The 18,035-nt window shown below is 41.0% G+C and overlaps 1 protein-coding gene across 4 annotated transcripts in view; it reads right to left on the bottom strand.

Moving 5' to 3' along the window:
- Positions 1-18,035, bottom strand: part of Thumpd2 (THUMP domain containing 2) — a 40,490-nt gene that overhangs the window by 4,635 nt on the left and 17,820 nt on the right. For 3 of the 4 annotated variants that reach the window (XM_005390906.2, XM_005390907.2, XM_013517626.1), the window contains exons 7-9: positions 12,227-12,298; positions 11,604-11,718; positions 2,036-2,144 (exon numbers count right to left, since the gene is read on the bottom strand). In XM_005390906.2, the coding sequence (XP_005390963.1) occupies positions 2,036-2,144; positions 11,604-11,718; positions 12,227-12,298 (296 nt within the window). Of the gene's footprint in view, positions 1-701; positions 854-2,035; positions 2,145-11,603; positions 11,719-12,226; positions 12,299-18,035 lie in introns of all 4 variants that reach the window. The other variant, XM_013517627.1, reaches the window with a different exon arrangement.

The following is an 18,035-nucleotide window of genomic DNA, read 5'->3' on the forward strand; positions in this document are numbered from 1 at the left end:
AAAAAAAAAAAAAAAAAAAAAAAAAAAAAAAAAAGAAAAAAGAAAAAAAAATCTACTGAATCTTCTGAACAATGCTATGAGATGGGTGTTCTGATTTAAAGATTTATGCACGAAGTGGTTGGGCTGTGTGGCTATGATTGAAAGAAGAAGTGATAGAGCAGAGATAGCAACTCCGGTAGCCTGGCCCAAAGTCTGTTCCCTTACCACTGTAATATGCTACACTGCCTGTATAAAACTCCAAACTGCAAACAGTGACCAGTCAGGTCATAAAGGTTGGAGGCATGTGGTAAAGAAGACTGGCCATAGGGAGAGGGGAAGCCTCTTCTATTCAAATACACTCACTTGGGTCGGGTCCTACAGAGGTTCTCTAACCGCTGGAATTCTTGACCATTTCTCTCCCTCTCAGGTAAATATTTAAATTTATTTCCAGGTGTGAGGGCAGACAAATCTGCCACTGTCTCACTTTCAATTACTGGGAGAAAAAAAACAAAACCAGCTCAGAGAGTCAGGCTGGTGTAACTCACTAGTGCTGAAAGGCTTACCCACCTCCCTGTGACTTGTGGCAAGGTGAAAAAGCAGTACTAGATTTTAAGTTAGGTTGAGTCACTTTCTCTCTGGAAAGTTCCAGGTTAAGTGCATGTCAGTGCTCCTACACTTAGCATCTCACTGTGAAATGGTTAATGGTGTAGATGGTAAATTACCTAGTTAAGCTCCAAGGCGGTGTTCACTAACTCTGGCGGCACGGCAGTCACACTGGGAGTTTTTAAGCAATGTTGATCCTACTCCTTCCCAATGAAATATAGTCTTAATGGGGACGGGTGGGGGAATGGCATCAGTATTTTGTAAAATGATCCTGTAATGGTTTAAACATGAAGTCAGGCTTGTGAACACCTTCTCAAGGGGAGGGTAATACTGCACGGAAGGGGGAGGAGATGTCTGAATTACAGGTGCTGCCCAGAAGTAGGAAGTCCTGGTAATAGAACAAAAGGTAGGTACCCGGGCAACGGGGAACATGGCTTTTACCATAATTTAGAAAGAAACATGGAGCACCAGCTCACAAGATGCACTGAGGTAGCTCTGCGTTTGGCTTAGACATTGAGCTCTGCTTTCATTTTCATCACAGAATGCTACCCTTGACACTTAGTTGTGTTCACCCAATACATGTGCTCATGTACAAACAATTGGTGCGCCACTGTTGACACAAATAGGCTTGTAAGATTTATTTTGTTTTGTTTTTTTTGTTTGTTTGTTTGTTTTTGTTTTTTTTTTGGTTTTTCTCCGGTACCAGGAACCAAACTCATGACCTTGCGCTTGCCAGGCAGGCGCTTTGCCGCTGAGCTAAACCCCCAGCCCCAGGCTTGTAAGATTTATATTATCCGATTCTATCAAATGCCCTGCTGAGACAATTTAGCATGAACTGATCTCTTTCCTCCATCCATTCCTTCATATATGCATCCTAGGCTCATTCTTTTATCATCTCCAATGCTTAGAAAAATATACACTCAGGCTTCACTGATTGAACCTCTCAAACCTACTTCCATTAAATTATGTTCTCTTTGGTCAGCATCGGAAACCCAGAGATGAACAATACTCTGAATTCCTATTTCACAGCCAGTGACAGTCATGGCCATTCAGTGTTACTGAAGGTTCCTTAGGTCACAAAATGAATGAATGAAAGAACTCATTGAATTCATTCAAAATTCCATTTTGGGGTCAGGAGCTGTGTGAACATGAGGAAGTTAATTTTACCTCAGTTTATTATCCATAAAGGAGGTTAAGTTTTTGGGAGGATTTGCAGCTGATGTGTAAGCTACCTGGCCCTGTGACTAAGGTATGATTTTTTCTGTATGAAATTTATAAAAGATGACACAGGAGAACACTTATTTCACTATAACTTGGTACTTAAAACCTTCGAAAATTGAATTCAGGAATAACCTAGAAATCACTACAATGCAATCGGACCTTCAAAGCTGTAATAGATTTTGGTTAAATGCTCAGGAGCTAAAAAATTACAGAAAAAAATTCAACAACTTACCTTTCCATTTCTTGTAGAATGGTTCTGATGTCTTTTCCCAGTTTAAACTTTTTCCCAAATGGAATGTCAGAAATAATAATATCAACACTTTCTGAAGGCAGTGGCAATTCTAAAATACAGAAATCAGAGAATCCTATTACAGTAAGGTCAAATATTTACAACCTAAGTACAGAGAAAATTGAGGTATATGGAATTATCTTTGCATATTAAATAAAATTTAGGGTTACTTGTATTATTTCTATGACATTATAAGATCTGAAATGCTTTCAGAATCACTAAAGATAAATGGCACAATAATTATATTCTGTCCTTTGAAAAATGTTTTTTTTCAGGTATGGTAAAATATGACACAAGTTAACAAAATTTTAAATTACCCAGAAAACTTAATACTCTGAATATATTACAGGCATAGAGTTGTCAGATCCAGGAGGAAATGAATTGTCTAGAAAAACTTTTTACAAAATTACATTCTGAAATGTTCAAATAATTACATATAAAATTTTGCTTGTTCGATTTACTTGCTTTTTAAGAAGATCCAAAGCTATCTCTGTATATTTAAAGGGAACTCAAAAGGTGAAGAATGTCTTCAGAAGTCCTAAAACTACACAGTCAATAATCAACACAATAAGTATTATCACTGAACAAAATTAAATATAGATATGATTATTAAATCTAAATTTTCTTCTGAACATTTTCTTCTCAGAAATCCCCATAGGCTACTAATACACCCACATTATTTGAGTGTGCCTTCTACTTCCTGCTTCTTTTACTTCCAACACATTATCTAAATTAAGTTAGATATTTATATGGTACAGGTCTCAGTTTTCTTGAGACAGGATCTCACTATGTGTCCCAGCCTGGCTTCAAGCTTGGAATTCTCCTGCCTCTGCCTCCTGCGTGCTGGGATTATAGGCACGAGCCACCATGCCTAGCTCACTTCGTATTCTGAGTAGTATCTAATTCTATAAAACACAATAATGTTTGAATAATCTTTATAAATATCATATGAAATTTGTTGGCTGGAAATTTACAAACAACAACAAAAAAATCCTGTAAGCTGGGAAAGTCCAGTGACCCCTTCTACTTCTTTCCTCATTTTAATCTTTATGTGAGGTTAGCATAACAGTACGCTGTTAGAAAAAAAGTAACAGGAGGATATTCTTTTAAACCTAGGCAGGAATTCTTTTTAGTATATATCATTTGTTTGTTTGTTTGTTTTACAGTGCTGTAGGTTGAACTCTGCTTCATGCTTTCTAGGTAAGTACTCAATACTGGCCTACAGCCCACCCAAGTTATATTTCAACTTCAGACACCTGCTTTTAGGCTGTTCATGTAGGACACACCCACGTAAGCACAATTTCTACACTTTTTGCAAAAGCACTAAGGACAATAGACAGTGAAGAAATTATAGTTATCAAGTTTTTTTTATTTGAGGGACCACAGAGTTATTTATTTGATTTTTTTCTAATCCCAAATCTTTCTTTTGCCTTATATCACACACACACACAGAATTGCCACTCATGAATTAGTTGTCCATTCGTCCAGATGTGGAAACATTTCTTTTCCTTCGGTCTATTACCTATTTGACCTCCAACTTTATCCTACAATTTTCAATATTGCTTTATGACTTTAGAAGTTGAAGGAACAACATTCACATAGGTAGAAAAGGCTTCCTTGTAAAGTTCCAAACAAAGCAGTGCCACTTTCCAAGTGCGTGTAGAATAATCTTTTGGTGATGTGGCGTGGGGCACACGGGCTGCAGCGCCTGACCGCCGTCCTGTGGCTTGGTTACTAGCTGTCGGGCTCTAGGAGGCTCCTGCTGCCCGTGCAGTGGAACAGGAGCACCCACTTCCGAAGTTAATAGATGAAATAACACACGGGAAACACGTAGAACAGTGCCTGCCTGGCGCATGGGGAGCACTCAATGACTGCTAGCTGCTTTATGGTTATGATCTACAGTGTCATCCACGACATCTAGAGGAGGTGACAGTGAGATGGAAACCCAGGGGCCAGAACTCCTTAAAGAGCACTGCAGAGCCCTGTATCTCCTTTCCGCTCCTGCTACGTCCCTGAAGACCGAGGCAGGGCAACCGCTTCTAGGTGAGCCGCTTCTCTCCTGAGCAGTGGTTCTCGAAGTGGGCCGCAGGCCGGCACGCAGCCTCAATCCCAAGGAACTGGGATTGAGGGCATATGAGAAGCAATCAGAAGCTGCTGCAAAATGCTGACTGCTGGCCCTACTTCTAGAGTTTCTGATGCAGAAACTCCTAAAATTGTGAGCACTTGACCCATAAGAGTCAACACATGGTAAAACCTTATAAATTATTAATTGCTTTGAATTGCCTGCCAACAATTTGCTTGTAGTTGAGGAGATAAGATTCTGAAATAGAACAGAGCAAAACAAACAAGTAGAAACCATTCATCTTTCTGCATCTTTGCAGTCCTTTAAAAATTTATTTTTAAATTTAAAAATATTTAGTTTAAAAATGCTGGTTGTTTTGAGTAAAATGACTACCCTATTTTTCCTGTCTCCCAGTAGAACAATGGGTAAAAATTGCATAAAGTTCAGATTTATGGGCCCAGGACTTCTTCCCACAGATTTGAAGGGCTTTTAAGATATTCTTCTGTGCACATACTTGAAAACAGACTAAGCTGAAGACTTTCTAATTTTCTTTTTGATACAAGGTCTTTCTATGTAGCCCATGCCAGCCTTGAATCTGCTGTGTAGCTAGGCTAGGCTTAAACCTGTGATCCTCCTACCTCAACCTCCTGACTGCATTTTTGTCACGCCTGCCTTCAGTCGAAGGACGGATGGAGGACTTCTGAGGAACTGGGCACAACCTTCTACCTATTTTCTTTCCTTACACTTTGTTTGTTATTCTTTTCAGTGTCCAGGTTTTTAATAATCACATCCTGTAATTCTGATAGTTGTTCAGAATTAATTCTACATTTAAATTAATTCAATCCTCATCACCAATCATTTTGCCTTGATTTCCTTTGTATTTTTTTTTTTTCATCATAGAAAGATGAGCAGGTGGCTCATCTCGTAAATGTCTGGATTTCATTAAAAACTCTGCCCCCCATGGGCTTTTAGTAAACTGTTACATGAACATTTCCATATTTGAAATATCTGTATAAAAATAATATTTTTGCTTGGGCATAATACTTCTTAGGCATACACAGCTTCAATAACTGTGTAAATACAATCTCAAATCTTGTAAATAAACATTATTCTACTGGCTAAACTCTTTCCATTGTAGACAAATTAAAATTTGAAGTTTATTGCATTAATTATCTTTCCCTTAGTTGCTGCTGGTAGATTTTTTTTTTTTTACCTTTTTTTCCCCTTGTTTAAATAAGTGCAGAAGGGTGCAAATCTTTCCTTGAAATTTTCATCTGCCATTCTAACCCAGAGCTCTGTAATAGTCTTAAGCACACAAAATGTAGCTTGCCATCTGGACTGGGTCACTATCTAATTTATAGTCCAATCAAGAACACTGCTGAGAATGAAATGCTAGAGATAAAATTGAAATACTTATCCTCCAAACTGGCTTATTATGGCGGACCTAAAACTATCTCTTTTTTCTTGCCCTTTATTTTCTTTTCATTTTTCTGAGCACACAGGGCGCCAGTGGTGCTTTATTTTTTCTTTTCCACATCTTGTTCTGCAGCTTCTTTGACCAGTGAGCCAGAGGCTGCTTCAGGCCACGAGAAGACTCGCAAACCGCTTGAGTTCTCCTCCTTCTCCTCCATGGTGATTCTGGCTTCCCACCCTCCGGACTTTCTGGGTGGGCACACCTGGTTGTGGCAGCCTGGCAGCCAATCTGAGCTCTCAGTGGACCTGTCTTGCTTCTTGGGGGCAAGGATGCACAGATCCCTACCCTTTCCTCCCAAGCTGCACGCTGCTTTGTTCTACCCGCTTAACTCCACACAGACGCCCATGTGCTCGGCCCCTTCCTGTGTGTGCCAGCCAGCTGCCCCTAATTCTTCCAGCTACAATATCTGCCAGCTTGGACTTAGTGTGACACCTTGCTATGGAGCACCTCACTGGGGGACGGATGGGTCCGGGCGCAGGGCAAGGGGGATTTAACAGAGTTTTGCTTGCCAGGCCTTACGGCTGCGGATCTCCAGGCCCCTGGTTGAGCCCTGCCAGGCCTGGTGGAAGTGGGGACTCAGGATCACACATCTCGGGCGGGTGGTGTAGCTGCCTCCTCCATGGGAGAAGGACTACTGGTATTTTTTTCAAATCAAACTTTTAAAACATTTTAACATTAAAAGTAATAAGCAAAATAATATTTGTGTATGTGTTCACATACTGACCAGCTTCTTAGATGTAAAAGTGTCTAATCCCATGTCATTACTGGTATTTTTCAGAAGAATAGAATAAGCAGGTGCTGTCACTAAGCTACACCCCCAGCCCAATATTTTTAAAAATAAAGACGTTACAATCTTTTTTTAAACTGATATTCAAAGTTCCCTTTGCATGTTTAAAAAAAGTTCCCTTAACTACATATTTTGAGAAAATATTTCTCCTACAGAACACAGCAAACTCTGCTAAGAGAAGATACTCTCAGTTCTTCTCAACTCTATTTCTTTCATTTGGAAGCTGTAAATATTTCAGCTCTCCAGTTCGTAGTTTTTCCAGAGTGTCTTTGACACATACCTTCACAACACAAAATGCAAATAAGTTGTCTCTATTCTTTTGTTTTTCCAAATTTAGATGCTGAAAAGTTAAGGGCTTCTCCATTTCATTCCATTCTATCAGCTTTGATTTTTTTTTTTTTTTTTTTGGTACCGGGACTTGAACTCAGGACCTTGCACTTGCTACAGGCGCTTATGCCACTGAGCTATATCCCTGGCCCTTCATTCCACTGTAGAACACACGTCCAATTAATATGAAGAAAGTGATCCGAAGATCACTGTTATAAGATGCCCAAATATATCACAAACTTTCAGAATTAGATACTGTGCATCACTGATCTTGCTGTAGTTTGTTCATGTCTTCCTCAGTGTTTGGAGGATGGATCGCAATAGCTTCCTAGTGTCAACTTTGTTTTTAGTAACTGCAATTTGCCAAAAAATTCAAAAGCCAAAGTTTTCTGGCATTCCACGTATTGAATCCTTTGATATACAACAGATTTGGAATAAGATGGAACCCAAATTATGCAAATTGTGTCTATTTAGAAATACTGTAGAGCACTAGGCTCCCCTAGTCTATGTTGTGAAGTTCTTCAATGGCTTAAACTTTTAACCCAAACTGATGATGGTGAACAAAGAAAGTTCACTGCATGCTGCAGTACAGCTCTGCATTTAAGCATCTTCATCACAAATAGCTTGCAGCTGGGGCTGGGGATACAGCTCGGTGGCATAAGTGCCTGCCTGGCAAGCGCAAGGTTGTGAGTTCAGTTTCCGGTACAGGGAAAAAACCAAACCAAACCAAACCAAAACAAAACAAAGCAAATAGCTTGCAGCTCAGTTACTTGGTATATATTTAAAAAATAAAAAAGCTGATTGTTCTGTCAATTTAGGTTTCTATTTCAACTGCTGCAGCCTGTTTGGAGATAACTGTGAGTTATACAGGTACCATGTTAAATTCCAGGTGTGTTTCTGCTTCATGGATTTTAGTAAGAATATTAATTTTTTATCACATTATAGCCTGCTGAATTAATACATAGCAGCAATGTGGACTACTGAACTAAACTTCAAACAGCACTCACAGATGTTTCATCTTTCACAGGTAAAAAAATTCTCCTAAATTTCTAAGAATTCAGACGAAAAAATGCGAAAATTGGAAGTAACTCAATTTTCTTTCTGAAGCAACTGATAAATTTGATATAAAACTGGCAGTATTTAACTATTAACCCAAGTCTTCTAATGGAGCCAACATATCAATAGCCATGGCTCCATTTTCTTTAGGTACATGAGAAAACTTGGAGTTGAAAATGAGCAAAATTAATTTAGAAAAAGAGCTATTTAATCTAATTGAAAAGTCATGCTCCATAGAGTGATATTTAAATGCATCTTCTTTGGTTTCATGCGATACATAGCTGGTTTGGGCCAAGCATCCTTAAAGTAACTACCAAGATTTGAAGAGAACAGAGTAGTCAGTGAGGTTTTGAAGTAGATGCGTTTCATTTGGTCAGGGCATCACCAGGGCCCTCACAGTAGATGGTGAAGGTCAGCAGGTGTTTTACCCAGGCCATGCGCTTATCATTAGCTTTCTTGAGAAATGAAACCTTGGTCCTTACTATGGCATTAAAAATGCACTTTATGGGGCTGGGGATTTAGCTCAGCGGCACAGAGCCTGCCTGGCAAGCGCAACGTTGTGAGTTCGATTCCCGGTACTGGAAACAAACAAACAAACAAACAAACAAAAATGCACTTTAAAAGACTTATTGTTGCTGAAAGAGGTTATGACTAATAAAGTGTTACTAAACAACAACAAAAAACGATACCCCACAATCACATACAATGCACTTTAAAAGCTGCCATATGATAAGGGAGAAAGGCTTCGCAGCGAGGGCAGGAAAACCCCTCCATAGCGAGCTTCTCGTCCCGCCCCCTACGCAGTCTGCATGCACACCTATACACCGCGTTCCACACGGCCTCGCACGGCCCAGGCCGGCAGCCTGGCAGCCTCACGAACCTCGCAGGTGGGCACGCCCATCACACACCCTGCTGCAAGCACAGGGGCCAAGCAGGCAGGGCGGGGCAGGCGTGAGAGGGAGTGACAGCTGTGAGAGGAAAACGCAACCACCCCAGTATGGGGCACTTATGGATGTCCTGCAAAAGCAGTCCTACTCCTAGAAGGGCGTCAATAGATGACACCTGAGAACAAAGCACAGGTGCTGCCAGTAATCTTGGTATCACCCAAGCAATGTCTGGCACAGGCTGGAGAATATAACGGAGCAGTGATAACATTTTCTTTTACTTATTTAAATGCTTTTAGCATTACGTTAAATCATAAACGTGTTTCTCTTGCTCAGATCTGTATGTTACAGCTTCTATCCTGTACTAAGAATATAAATATATTTGTACATTAAAAAAAAAAGCCTAGGAGCTGGGGATTTAGCTCAGCGGCAAAGGGCCTGCCTGGCAAGCGCAAGGTCATGAGTTTGGTTCCCGGTACCGGAGAAAAACAAAAAAAAAAAAAAAAAAAAGCCTAACCAGTGACTGTTATTTCCTAAGATAATATAGCTTGTAACAGGATATTCATTTGATTCCAAATTTTCAGGATGATTAAAACTCAGGAATAAATACATGCAATTTCTGTATGCTAAATGATCATCTATTTTTACATGAGTAGAGGCTTATAAAACAAAGTGAACATACTAAAAAAGTGGAAAAAAGTATAAAAGCACAATTAAGACTGTGATGATATTATAGAAATGTAAGTCATGATGAGGGTATTACTAAATTAGTAGAAACATCCAGACTTAATAGGGATCTTTAATTCATGATCTCTCTTAGGTACTTTACTTCATGTGTTATATAATAAACACTCATCAAAGCTTCATGAAATAGGTACTATCTTTATCTTATCAATTAAAAGCATACGAGAGACTCAGTTTTTTTACTGAAGGCCAAGGAATAATGGTAAAGCCAGAATTTATACTTGGTCTGTAGGAATCTGAAGTCCAGGCAGGTGCTTAATTGCTGTAGCAAAAAGGTATGAAATGCCGAAATTGAGAATGGTGAAGGGGATTCACAGGTTTCAGCATTATAAATTGCATTTATGATTAGAGCTGTGAAAGGTAAGACCGAGTTAATGAAAAAACTGAATACTGTAGCTAGAATGTCAGATATGCAACAAAGGGTGAAACATGGTACTTAAAACTAACTCTAATTTCTACCTTTGAAAAATTCCTGCTTGGCTGGGGATGTAGCCCAGTGGTATAGCACTTGCCTAGTATGCACAAGGTCCTGGGTGTAATGTCTAGAACTGCAGTTGCTCGATCAATCAATCAATCAATCAATAGGTAATTGAATTAAAAAATAAACGAGCCATCTCTGTTTCTTCCCTTTCTCTCACGAATCCCAGGCAGAACTTGCTCCTTCTGCTCCACGGAAGCAGCCCTTGGCTTGTGCAATCACCGGACCTCAGTCTACTTCCCAACTGGCAGTAGGCTGCACAACTCTCTCCCTCAGGTGCTCTCTCAGTCACTAGCTGTTCCTTGACTCCATGCTCACCTTCCGGGACTCTTACGCATGTGGATGTGCTCCAGGGATCAGTCCTACCTCCCTCTGCTGTTTATACTCCCCAGGTAAGCTCAGGAATTTAAATGTTCCTGCTACTGTTGATACCTACCCTCACCCCCCAAACTCCAGATTTGCCCCTTTTGTTTTATGCACAAACCCCTATCAAAAACATTGTTAGTGGGGCAGGGAGATAGCTCAGTGAAACAGTGCCTTCCTGGCAGGTGTGAGGTTGTGGGTTCAACTCCCGGTACCAAAAAAATAAAAAAAAATAAAAATCTTCTTAGGTTAGAAACGTAGTCACTGGCTGCAAATAACTATGAAATCTCAATTAATCACAGACATTTGAGGGGTACTTTATTATCTATATTATTTTATATGGATGTTACCTTAATATTTTCTTCTGTTGATGCTCATTTTTATTATTTTTCTATAATAAAAGATGTAAACAGTATTTTTGTTTATCCTGATCATAGATTTGATACCTATTTACTGCCAAGAAAATAAAATTTCCTTAGCTGGAAATGAAATGTGCTAATATTCCTAAGGGAGAGAGGTGTATTGTGGGAATATCAGAGAAACAAGAAGCCTTCTCTAAGATAGGCTTCTCTAAGGCTTCTTTAAGACAGAAACGACTGCAAAGCTTCTCTTACAGGCCCGGCATGGGGGTGCATGCCTATAATCCCAGCACTCGGGAGCCTGAGGCAGGAGTCTCACTGTGAGTTTAACACCAGCCTGGGCTACAGAGTGAGTTTAAGGCCAGCCTGAACTGCACAGTGAGACCTTGTTTCAAAAGGACAAAAAAAAAGTCTAAAAATTATGGACAATAAGGGAATGTTATTTTAACTGGGGTTTATAGACTCGATTCTTAGTCACGTGTGCCACTGCTGGTTCCCACTCAGTAAACAGGGGTCAGTGGTTTCCCTCTACCTTACAGGTGACCAACGGTCCCTCTTGCCCCAGACCTTGTGGACTTCTGAAAGTACTGCTTTAGGAACGGGGGCAGATGGTTACTTCACTCCTGTGTGTATCAGGGACACTGCCCAACGTGGGGCAGGAGGACGGTAAGGGGAGTCAGAACATTTCATGGAGTTTATCTGAAATAAATCCAAATCATTATTATTGTATGGTTCTCTTTATCTTATGCTTATATTATGTGATCCCTGCTTATGAAACGAGAAGTGATTCAGAGACAACAAACACCACTTAAAGTGGCGTGTTGAACTTAAATGCTACTGGAAAACTATATGAATGTTGCTCCCTGATTTTGAAAAATAAAGTTATAAATTGGAAGTATTAGTCCCACACATACAGTGCAGGGCATAAACAACTAAACCTCCACGTGTAGAGAGTGATTCTTGGCTTCTGTTCTTACCTGTGACAGAGGCTTTAAGCAACTCAATTTTATCACAAAGGCCTGCGGCTTTCAGATTGTCCCACGCACCAAGTAACTGCGAGTTGCTGGCATCGGCACCCACGTAATACCCGTCCTAAGGAGGAAGAGGTTGTGTTTTCAGTAGAAATAAAACCACTGGGTATCTCAGTGACTAGCAAAGTCTACTTGTATCTTCTCAAATGGTGAAAATTAACAGATTTTTAAATTCAAACAAAACCAATTTACAGGCATGCTTTAAAATATCTAATAGCAAAATCTGTTAATATCTGTTAATATTTTATAATTAAAAATGCCTAAGGAATTTGGGGATTAGTATAGCTAGGTCATGACTAATTACTGGGAATTTTGTCAAATTTTCCTAAAATTTTCACAGCAAAAAAACCCAGCAGTCCAATTAATCCCTTTAATCTATTTTAATGATGGTGAATAGTAATTTATAACATTAAAAATAATAATCCCATTATTGGTAAGCGGATATATGTATACATACATCCACATGTATATACTGATTAATATATATATGTATGTACTGATTATATATATGTATATATACTGGTTAAAATAAATTTATTGCTTAGTTTACACCAAATTTTACCACTTACTGGCCATTCTTTAGCAGCTTCCAAAAGTATTGTTCCAAGTCCACACATTGGATCTAAAACAAATGTACCAACCTATAGATAGAAACATGAATTTTTATTGTTAGAAAAACGTTAAGCCATAGAAAAAACTTAAACTTAGAGGAATCAATATTTTAAGAGCAAAAATTCCTTTTTATACTTCAGTAGTACTTTGAGATAATGGCATGGATATGTCTGACATGTTTACAGACAGGAGGGAAATCCATGTGGCCAAAACACAGCGAGAGGGCAAAGGTGGTAGTGACATGGGAGAGGAAGCCGGGGGACACCGTCCAGATCGGCTGAGGTACACATAAGCATGGATCTTAGAGGTCAAAAACAACATGTGCCTCTTCCTGCGTGGCCACAGGAGGGCCCTTGGGTTTTCTGCTGCTCACCCAGGAACCCAGGCTGATGAATCAGGCACTGTCCAGAGTGCAGCCATTACCGTGGCTCAGGCAGAGAAAGCACGACAAATCACACACTGCTCTGGAAGGTGCCACCTGGAAGTGACTCATCCCTTCTAAAAGCATTTAGCTGCCCAGAGCATGTCAGTCACCTGGTTTATGCAATTTCAAGGATCCAGGAAAGTATGTTTAATTCTACATATATTTGGAAGGGGAATAGAAATTTGGAGGAAAAAAACAATTACTCCCACTCTGGGGAATCACACCATGTCACATCCTGACAGTAGCCAGGTGTAGTGGCACACGCCTATAGTCCTGATACTCAGAAGTCTGAGGCAGAAAGATCAGCATGAGTCTGAGGCCAGCCTGGGACTAAATAGTGAGTTCAAGGCCAGCCTGAGCTACATGGTGAGACCCTGTCTCAAAAAACAAAACAAACATCTCCTATGGCTCTATTCTGATGGATGGGCAACTACTGGATGGGCTGCACAAAGGAGTCACATGACATCACATTTTGAGGGGACCACGATGGCACAGACCAAAGAGAGGTCTGAGTGTTAACAGGGGGGCTGCCTTAGGAAGTCCAAGCAGGGGATGATGGTGGTTTGAATTAAGGGAGGTACTGGTGGAAGTGCTTGGAGTCTGGATTTGTTTTTAAAAGGTGGAGCCAAGAGGAAGAACTGGATGTGAGGTATTAAAGACAGGTTGTCAGGAATGGCTCAGGTTTTCTACTCAAGCAATGGGAAGAAATACCTGTCACTGAGATGGAAGGAAAAAATCTTGAAAGGAATCTGTGTATATTTCTGGAAATGTTAATTTTGAGATACTTCTCAGACTTCCAAGCATCAATATCGAATGAGCCACTGGATATATGGATCTAGAGCCCAAGGGTTCAAGGTTCACGCAACAGACATAAGTTTTGGAGAAAACGGCGTTAGATTTGCAAAGGGTATTTAAAGCATCAGAACTAGAAGAGATCACATAGGAAGCAAGAGATGTTTAAAAAGGGCGGTCCATGGACAGCTCTGGTGGTTTCCTAAGTACAGATGTTTGGAAGATGAAGATCCAGAAATTCACACCAAAAAGCAGCACATACGATGCAGAAGGAAAACCTGGAGTGCAGGTTCTGAAAAAGGCTGGGAAAAAAATACTGTTTCAAGGAGGGTGGTGATGGTGTCACAGTGCTACTGAGAGAGACAAGCAGAGTCAGCGGAGCACTGACAAAGCCTGATGAAGTGGGTGCAGGAGAGACTGGGAAGAAAGGAAGACAAGACAGCAAATATGGTAATTATCTTAAAGGTTTTTCTTATTTATTACATGGAGAGAAAGGGAATGGCAGCTGAAGGGACAGACAGGTCCGCGACAGGGCTTGTGTTCCTTCACTGAACAAGACACTGTGGCAGGTGTACATGCTGATGCTGTCGACCCAGCAGAGAAAACATCCTTAAGTATGCGGCAGGAAATGGAACCCAGGGCCCAAGTCCTGGAGTGGAATAGGCGGTTTGCTGCTATGGTGACCACGAGGCAGAATATGAGGGTGCAGATTCTGACATAGTGGTGGGTTTGGCAAGGAGAGCATGCCAGAGTTTTCTTCTGATTCTATTATTTAGGTCAAGTAAGAAGGAAAAGAGTTAGTAACAGAGCATAACACCCAAGCTGTGCGGCTGGGCTGAGAACAGGTGGTGCGAATAAACAGTAGGCCAAGCGACTAGACGGGCCCGGAGAACTGTGTGAGGGAACAAGAAGAAGAAATGGCAAAGAGGAAGTGATAGGGGAAGAGAGACTCCATTTTCTTTTTTTAACTCCATATTAAGGGAGTCACTTAAGTCCAGGTGAGTTGCAGTTGACCCCACTCTTCACTCCCTCCCCTTGGCTAGTTATCAATGCCCCCCCTCCTCGCTAAAGGAGAGCAGAGTCATAAAATAGGAACAGAACAAACAGGACAAATTAGGAAGTCGGCTAAAAGTTCGACTGCAATGGTCATCTGGAATCCGGCTGTCCAACAGGTTCTGGGAGAAGTAAACTTTGTGATAATTGTGTGACACTCTTGTAAGATTCCCCAAAATGAAGTAGTGGTTACGGTGAGACCCTGATTGGGGTGGGCATCTTCTCTGGCTCCTGGTTGGAGGCTGCCAGCCGGTTCAATAAAACTTTGTTTATTCCTGCCTTTTCGGTTTTCTTGTGAGTGTCTGTCTCATTGAACTCACTTGCTGTACCAAAAGCAGTTTAGAATTGTTTGTTTTGAGATGGCATCTCACTATGTTGTCCAAGTGGCCTCAAACTCCTGGTCTCTGCCTTAGCCTCCTGAGACTAGAGGTGGTACATCATTATGTCTGGCTAAGAACAGGAGTCTGGAAACAGAAATATGGAAGGGACACCCTTCTGGGTATGGCAAGATCTAGGATGTGCCTGGATCAAATCATGAGGGGTAGGGAAGCCGAAAAAGCAAAAGGCAGGTTATTGAGTGGCTATGAAGACCATAATGAATTATGGGGTTGGGAATGTAGCTCAGTAGTAGAGCACTTGCCTTGCATGCAGGAGGCCCTGGGTTTGATCCCATCTCCACACACACACAAATTGTGACAGGAATTAGGGCCCACGCTCTAACTGTACATGACTGGCATAATCCAAGGACATGTATTCAAGGGCACTGAGGTTCTCGGCAGAAGAGATGAACTGATCATTCTGATGGTCAGGGAAGAGCAAGCAGGACCTATCCCATCTTCAGGCCCAGTGGTACTTGGGTGTGGGAGAAAAATCATCCATCCCTTGAGATGTCTACTGAGGAAGCAGGGCCTCAGCGGACAGCCAGGTATTAGTCACAGTCAGAGGGCACCTAATGAAAAGAAGAAACATGTTCTTCAGGACACAGAAACTTCTCCCGGCACCACATGCTAGGGATCCTAGAATGTAGATCCTCCATGACTGGGAAATGAGCAACAAAATGCAGAATTAAATGGCAATTTTGTTTAAAATTTGTGACAGTCTGAAAACTCACTTAATAAAGATCTTAAAATGTGCCAACTATTGCATTCTTCCTCCTCTTAAGTTCAGTGAAGTGATCTGACCTTAAATATCTTTCTTCGACCTTAGGATCTCTTCCAGTCGTGACATGTGCAGACCCACAACACCTCCCAGTAGGGGAGAGGAACTGCTGCATGCGCATAACAGCAACTACGATGCACAGAGCTTGAGTTTCCTTGCATACGGTACGTGGAGAGGAGAAAGTCTTACAGAAAACATCAAAAACATCTGCTAGCTCCATTTTAAAATTTAATTGTTAGTAGCACGGGCCTCCCCAGTGTTGAGCTGTCTGAACACCGCTCTGGGTATTAAACTCCAGAAGACACTGGGCTCTCACAGCTGGAATCAGGATCTTCCATCAGGGGGATCAAGTCCTTCCCTGCTATGTCTCACACGCTTTCCTGGACCTCCTTTGTCGCTGGCCACATTTGGAGAGACATTTCTGACTCTTGGAATACGGAGGGCAAACTGGCAGTAAGGAAAACTTTCCTCAAGTATTACCTCTAAATACTTTTAATTATGCACTTTTTATTTTACTGAAACTTGTACACTTATATCAAGACAAAGGTCACATTTCAAATATGCAGGTGGTTTATAAATTTATATTCAAAGACAGACTACTGAAGCCCCTGGCAGTTTGGCAAAGAATAAACTGTAATCACACCTCTTCCCGTGTACTGAAAGCAATTTGGAGTAAAGATTTAAATGAAATATGGAAAGGCATGAGTTCTGGGCACACAGTCATCTGAATATAACTCTTCCCTTGATGTCCAGCTCCGAGCTATTTACTTCTGCTGAGTCGAGTGATACTCAGACCTACAGGCAGCGGTGCTAAGAGAAGCCTTTGGGTCTGCTGGGTCTCAGAAGAAGGATCTGGGGTGGGGCCTCCCTGCCATGGGTTGGATGGGTGACTGGAGAACAGCGCTGGAGCCCAGCAGGCAGAGCCAACAGGACCAGGGAAGCTCTTGGTCTTCAGAGACCTGTGGGCCTGGAGGCGGACAGCGAATAGACACATTTCCCGCCATCTCAGCAGGGCTGCCGGATTCTCCTGACACTGCAGAGCCTGCGGGGCCAGAGGTCCTCTTCCCTTCTCCTCTTTACAGGATTCCAGGCATTTGAAAATACTTTAACAGCTACGCTTGGGACCTAGGGAGCCAACAAAGAAAAATAATGGCACATCTAAGGGGGAAGGGGTCTCTTCCTACAGAAGCAGCTAGTGACTATCGGGAGGGGCAGATAAAGACTCGAAGGAAGGAAGAGCTTTTAGATCCCCAAATGTTACTGTGCACTTTTCTGAAGCTGGAAAGCATGGTTTTTAAACTGCAAAAACCAATAAATGAATTGAAGTAGAGCATATCTCAGGGACTCCTGTTGTAAGCGGGATGATAGTGTTTGAGAATAACTCAAGAAGCGGGGCCAAAGTACAGGGATGAAACCATGTGAGAAAGAATAAGAGGCTTGGAGGAAGCTTAATGTGCTTAAAAGGAACTGCAGAAGTAAAAAGAAGTAAGAGGCATTTAAAGTTAAATTGGCTAAACAATTAAAGCAATAATGACTAAATAAATAATAGAAAAGAGTGCCCAGCTGGAGAAATAATAATGATTAATAATAATTATAATAAATAACAATGAATAATTATGTGCTGCATATAATTATTACAGCTGTAATTGTTATTTCCATAGCAGCAACTAATGCATATTTTCTATATGCCTGGTGCTGTTCTAATTGCTTTATAGTGCTAACTCACTTACTCATGATATCAAACTATGAAATACTATTTTTATTTTGAAATGAGAAACTGAGGGCCGGGGATACAGCTCAGTGGCATAAGCACCTGCCTGGCAAGTGCAAGGTCCTGAGTTCGATTCCTGATACCAAAAATAAAAAAATAAAAATAAAAGAGAAATTGAGGCACAGACTCGTTACATATCCTGCCCAAACCTTCCCAGACAGTAAATAATGGAGCTGCAATGAGAACTGAGGCAGTCAGACTCAGGAAGCTGTGGGCTGAATAGAAAAGATACATATGTAAGGAGATTCTGGTAGTATTCTTGAATGTTAAGATTAAGGAGCAAACTCTTTCCACCTTCCAAGCGAAAAGAACAAAGTATACACAAAGGAATAGAAAAATCACACTGACGTGGCTTGATCATCTACAATATCATTGGTTAAAGGACAATGGATCAGTATCTACAGGTAGAAGGGCTGCATTTCAGGAATATTCTATCCAGTCAAATAGACACACCCAGGAAGAAAGGGAGAAGTCCAGATAGAAGAGAATTCAGATGGTATCTTATTCAAACACTCCATGTGAGAAAACACCCCAGAAAAGACTTTAACCATGCAAGAAATAAATTCAA

This window comes from Chinchilla lanigera, unplaced genomic scaffold (assembly GCF_000276665.1).
Source record: "Chinchilla lanigera isolate Chin_1 unplaced genomic scaffold, ChiLan1.0 scaffold00040, whole genome shotgun sequence".
Classification (NCBI taxonomy): Eukaryota; Metazoa; Chordata; class Mammalia; order Rodentia; family Chinchillidae; genus Chinchilla; species Chinchilla lanigera.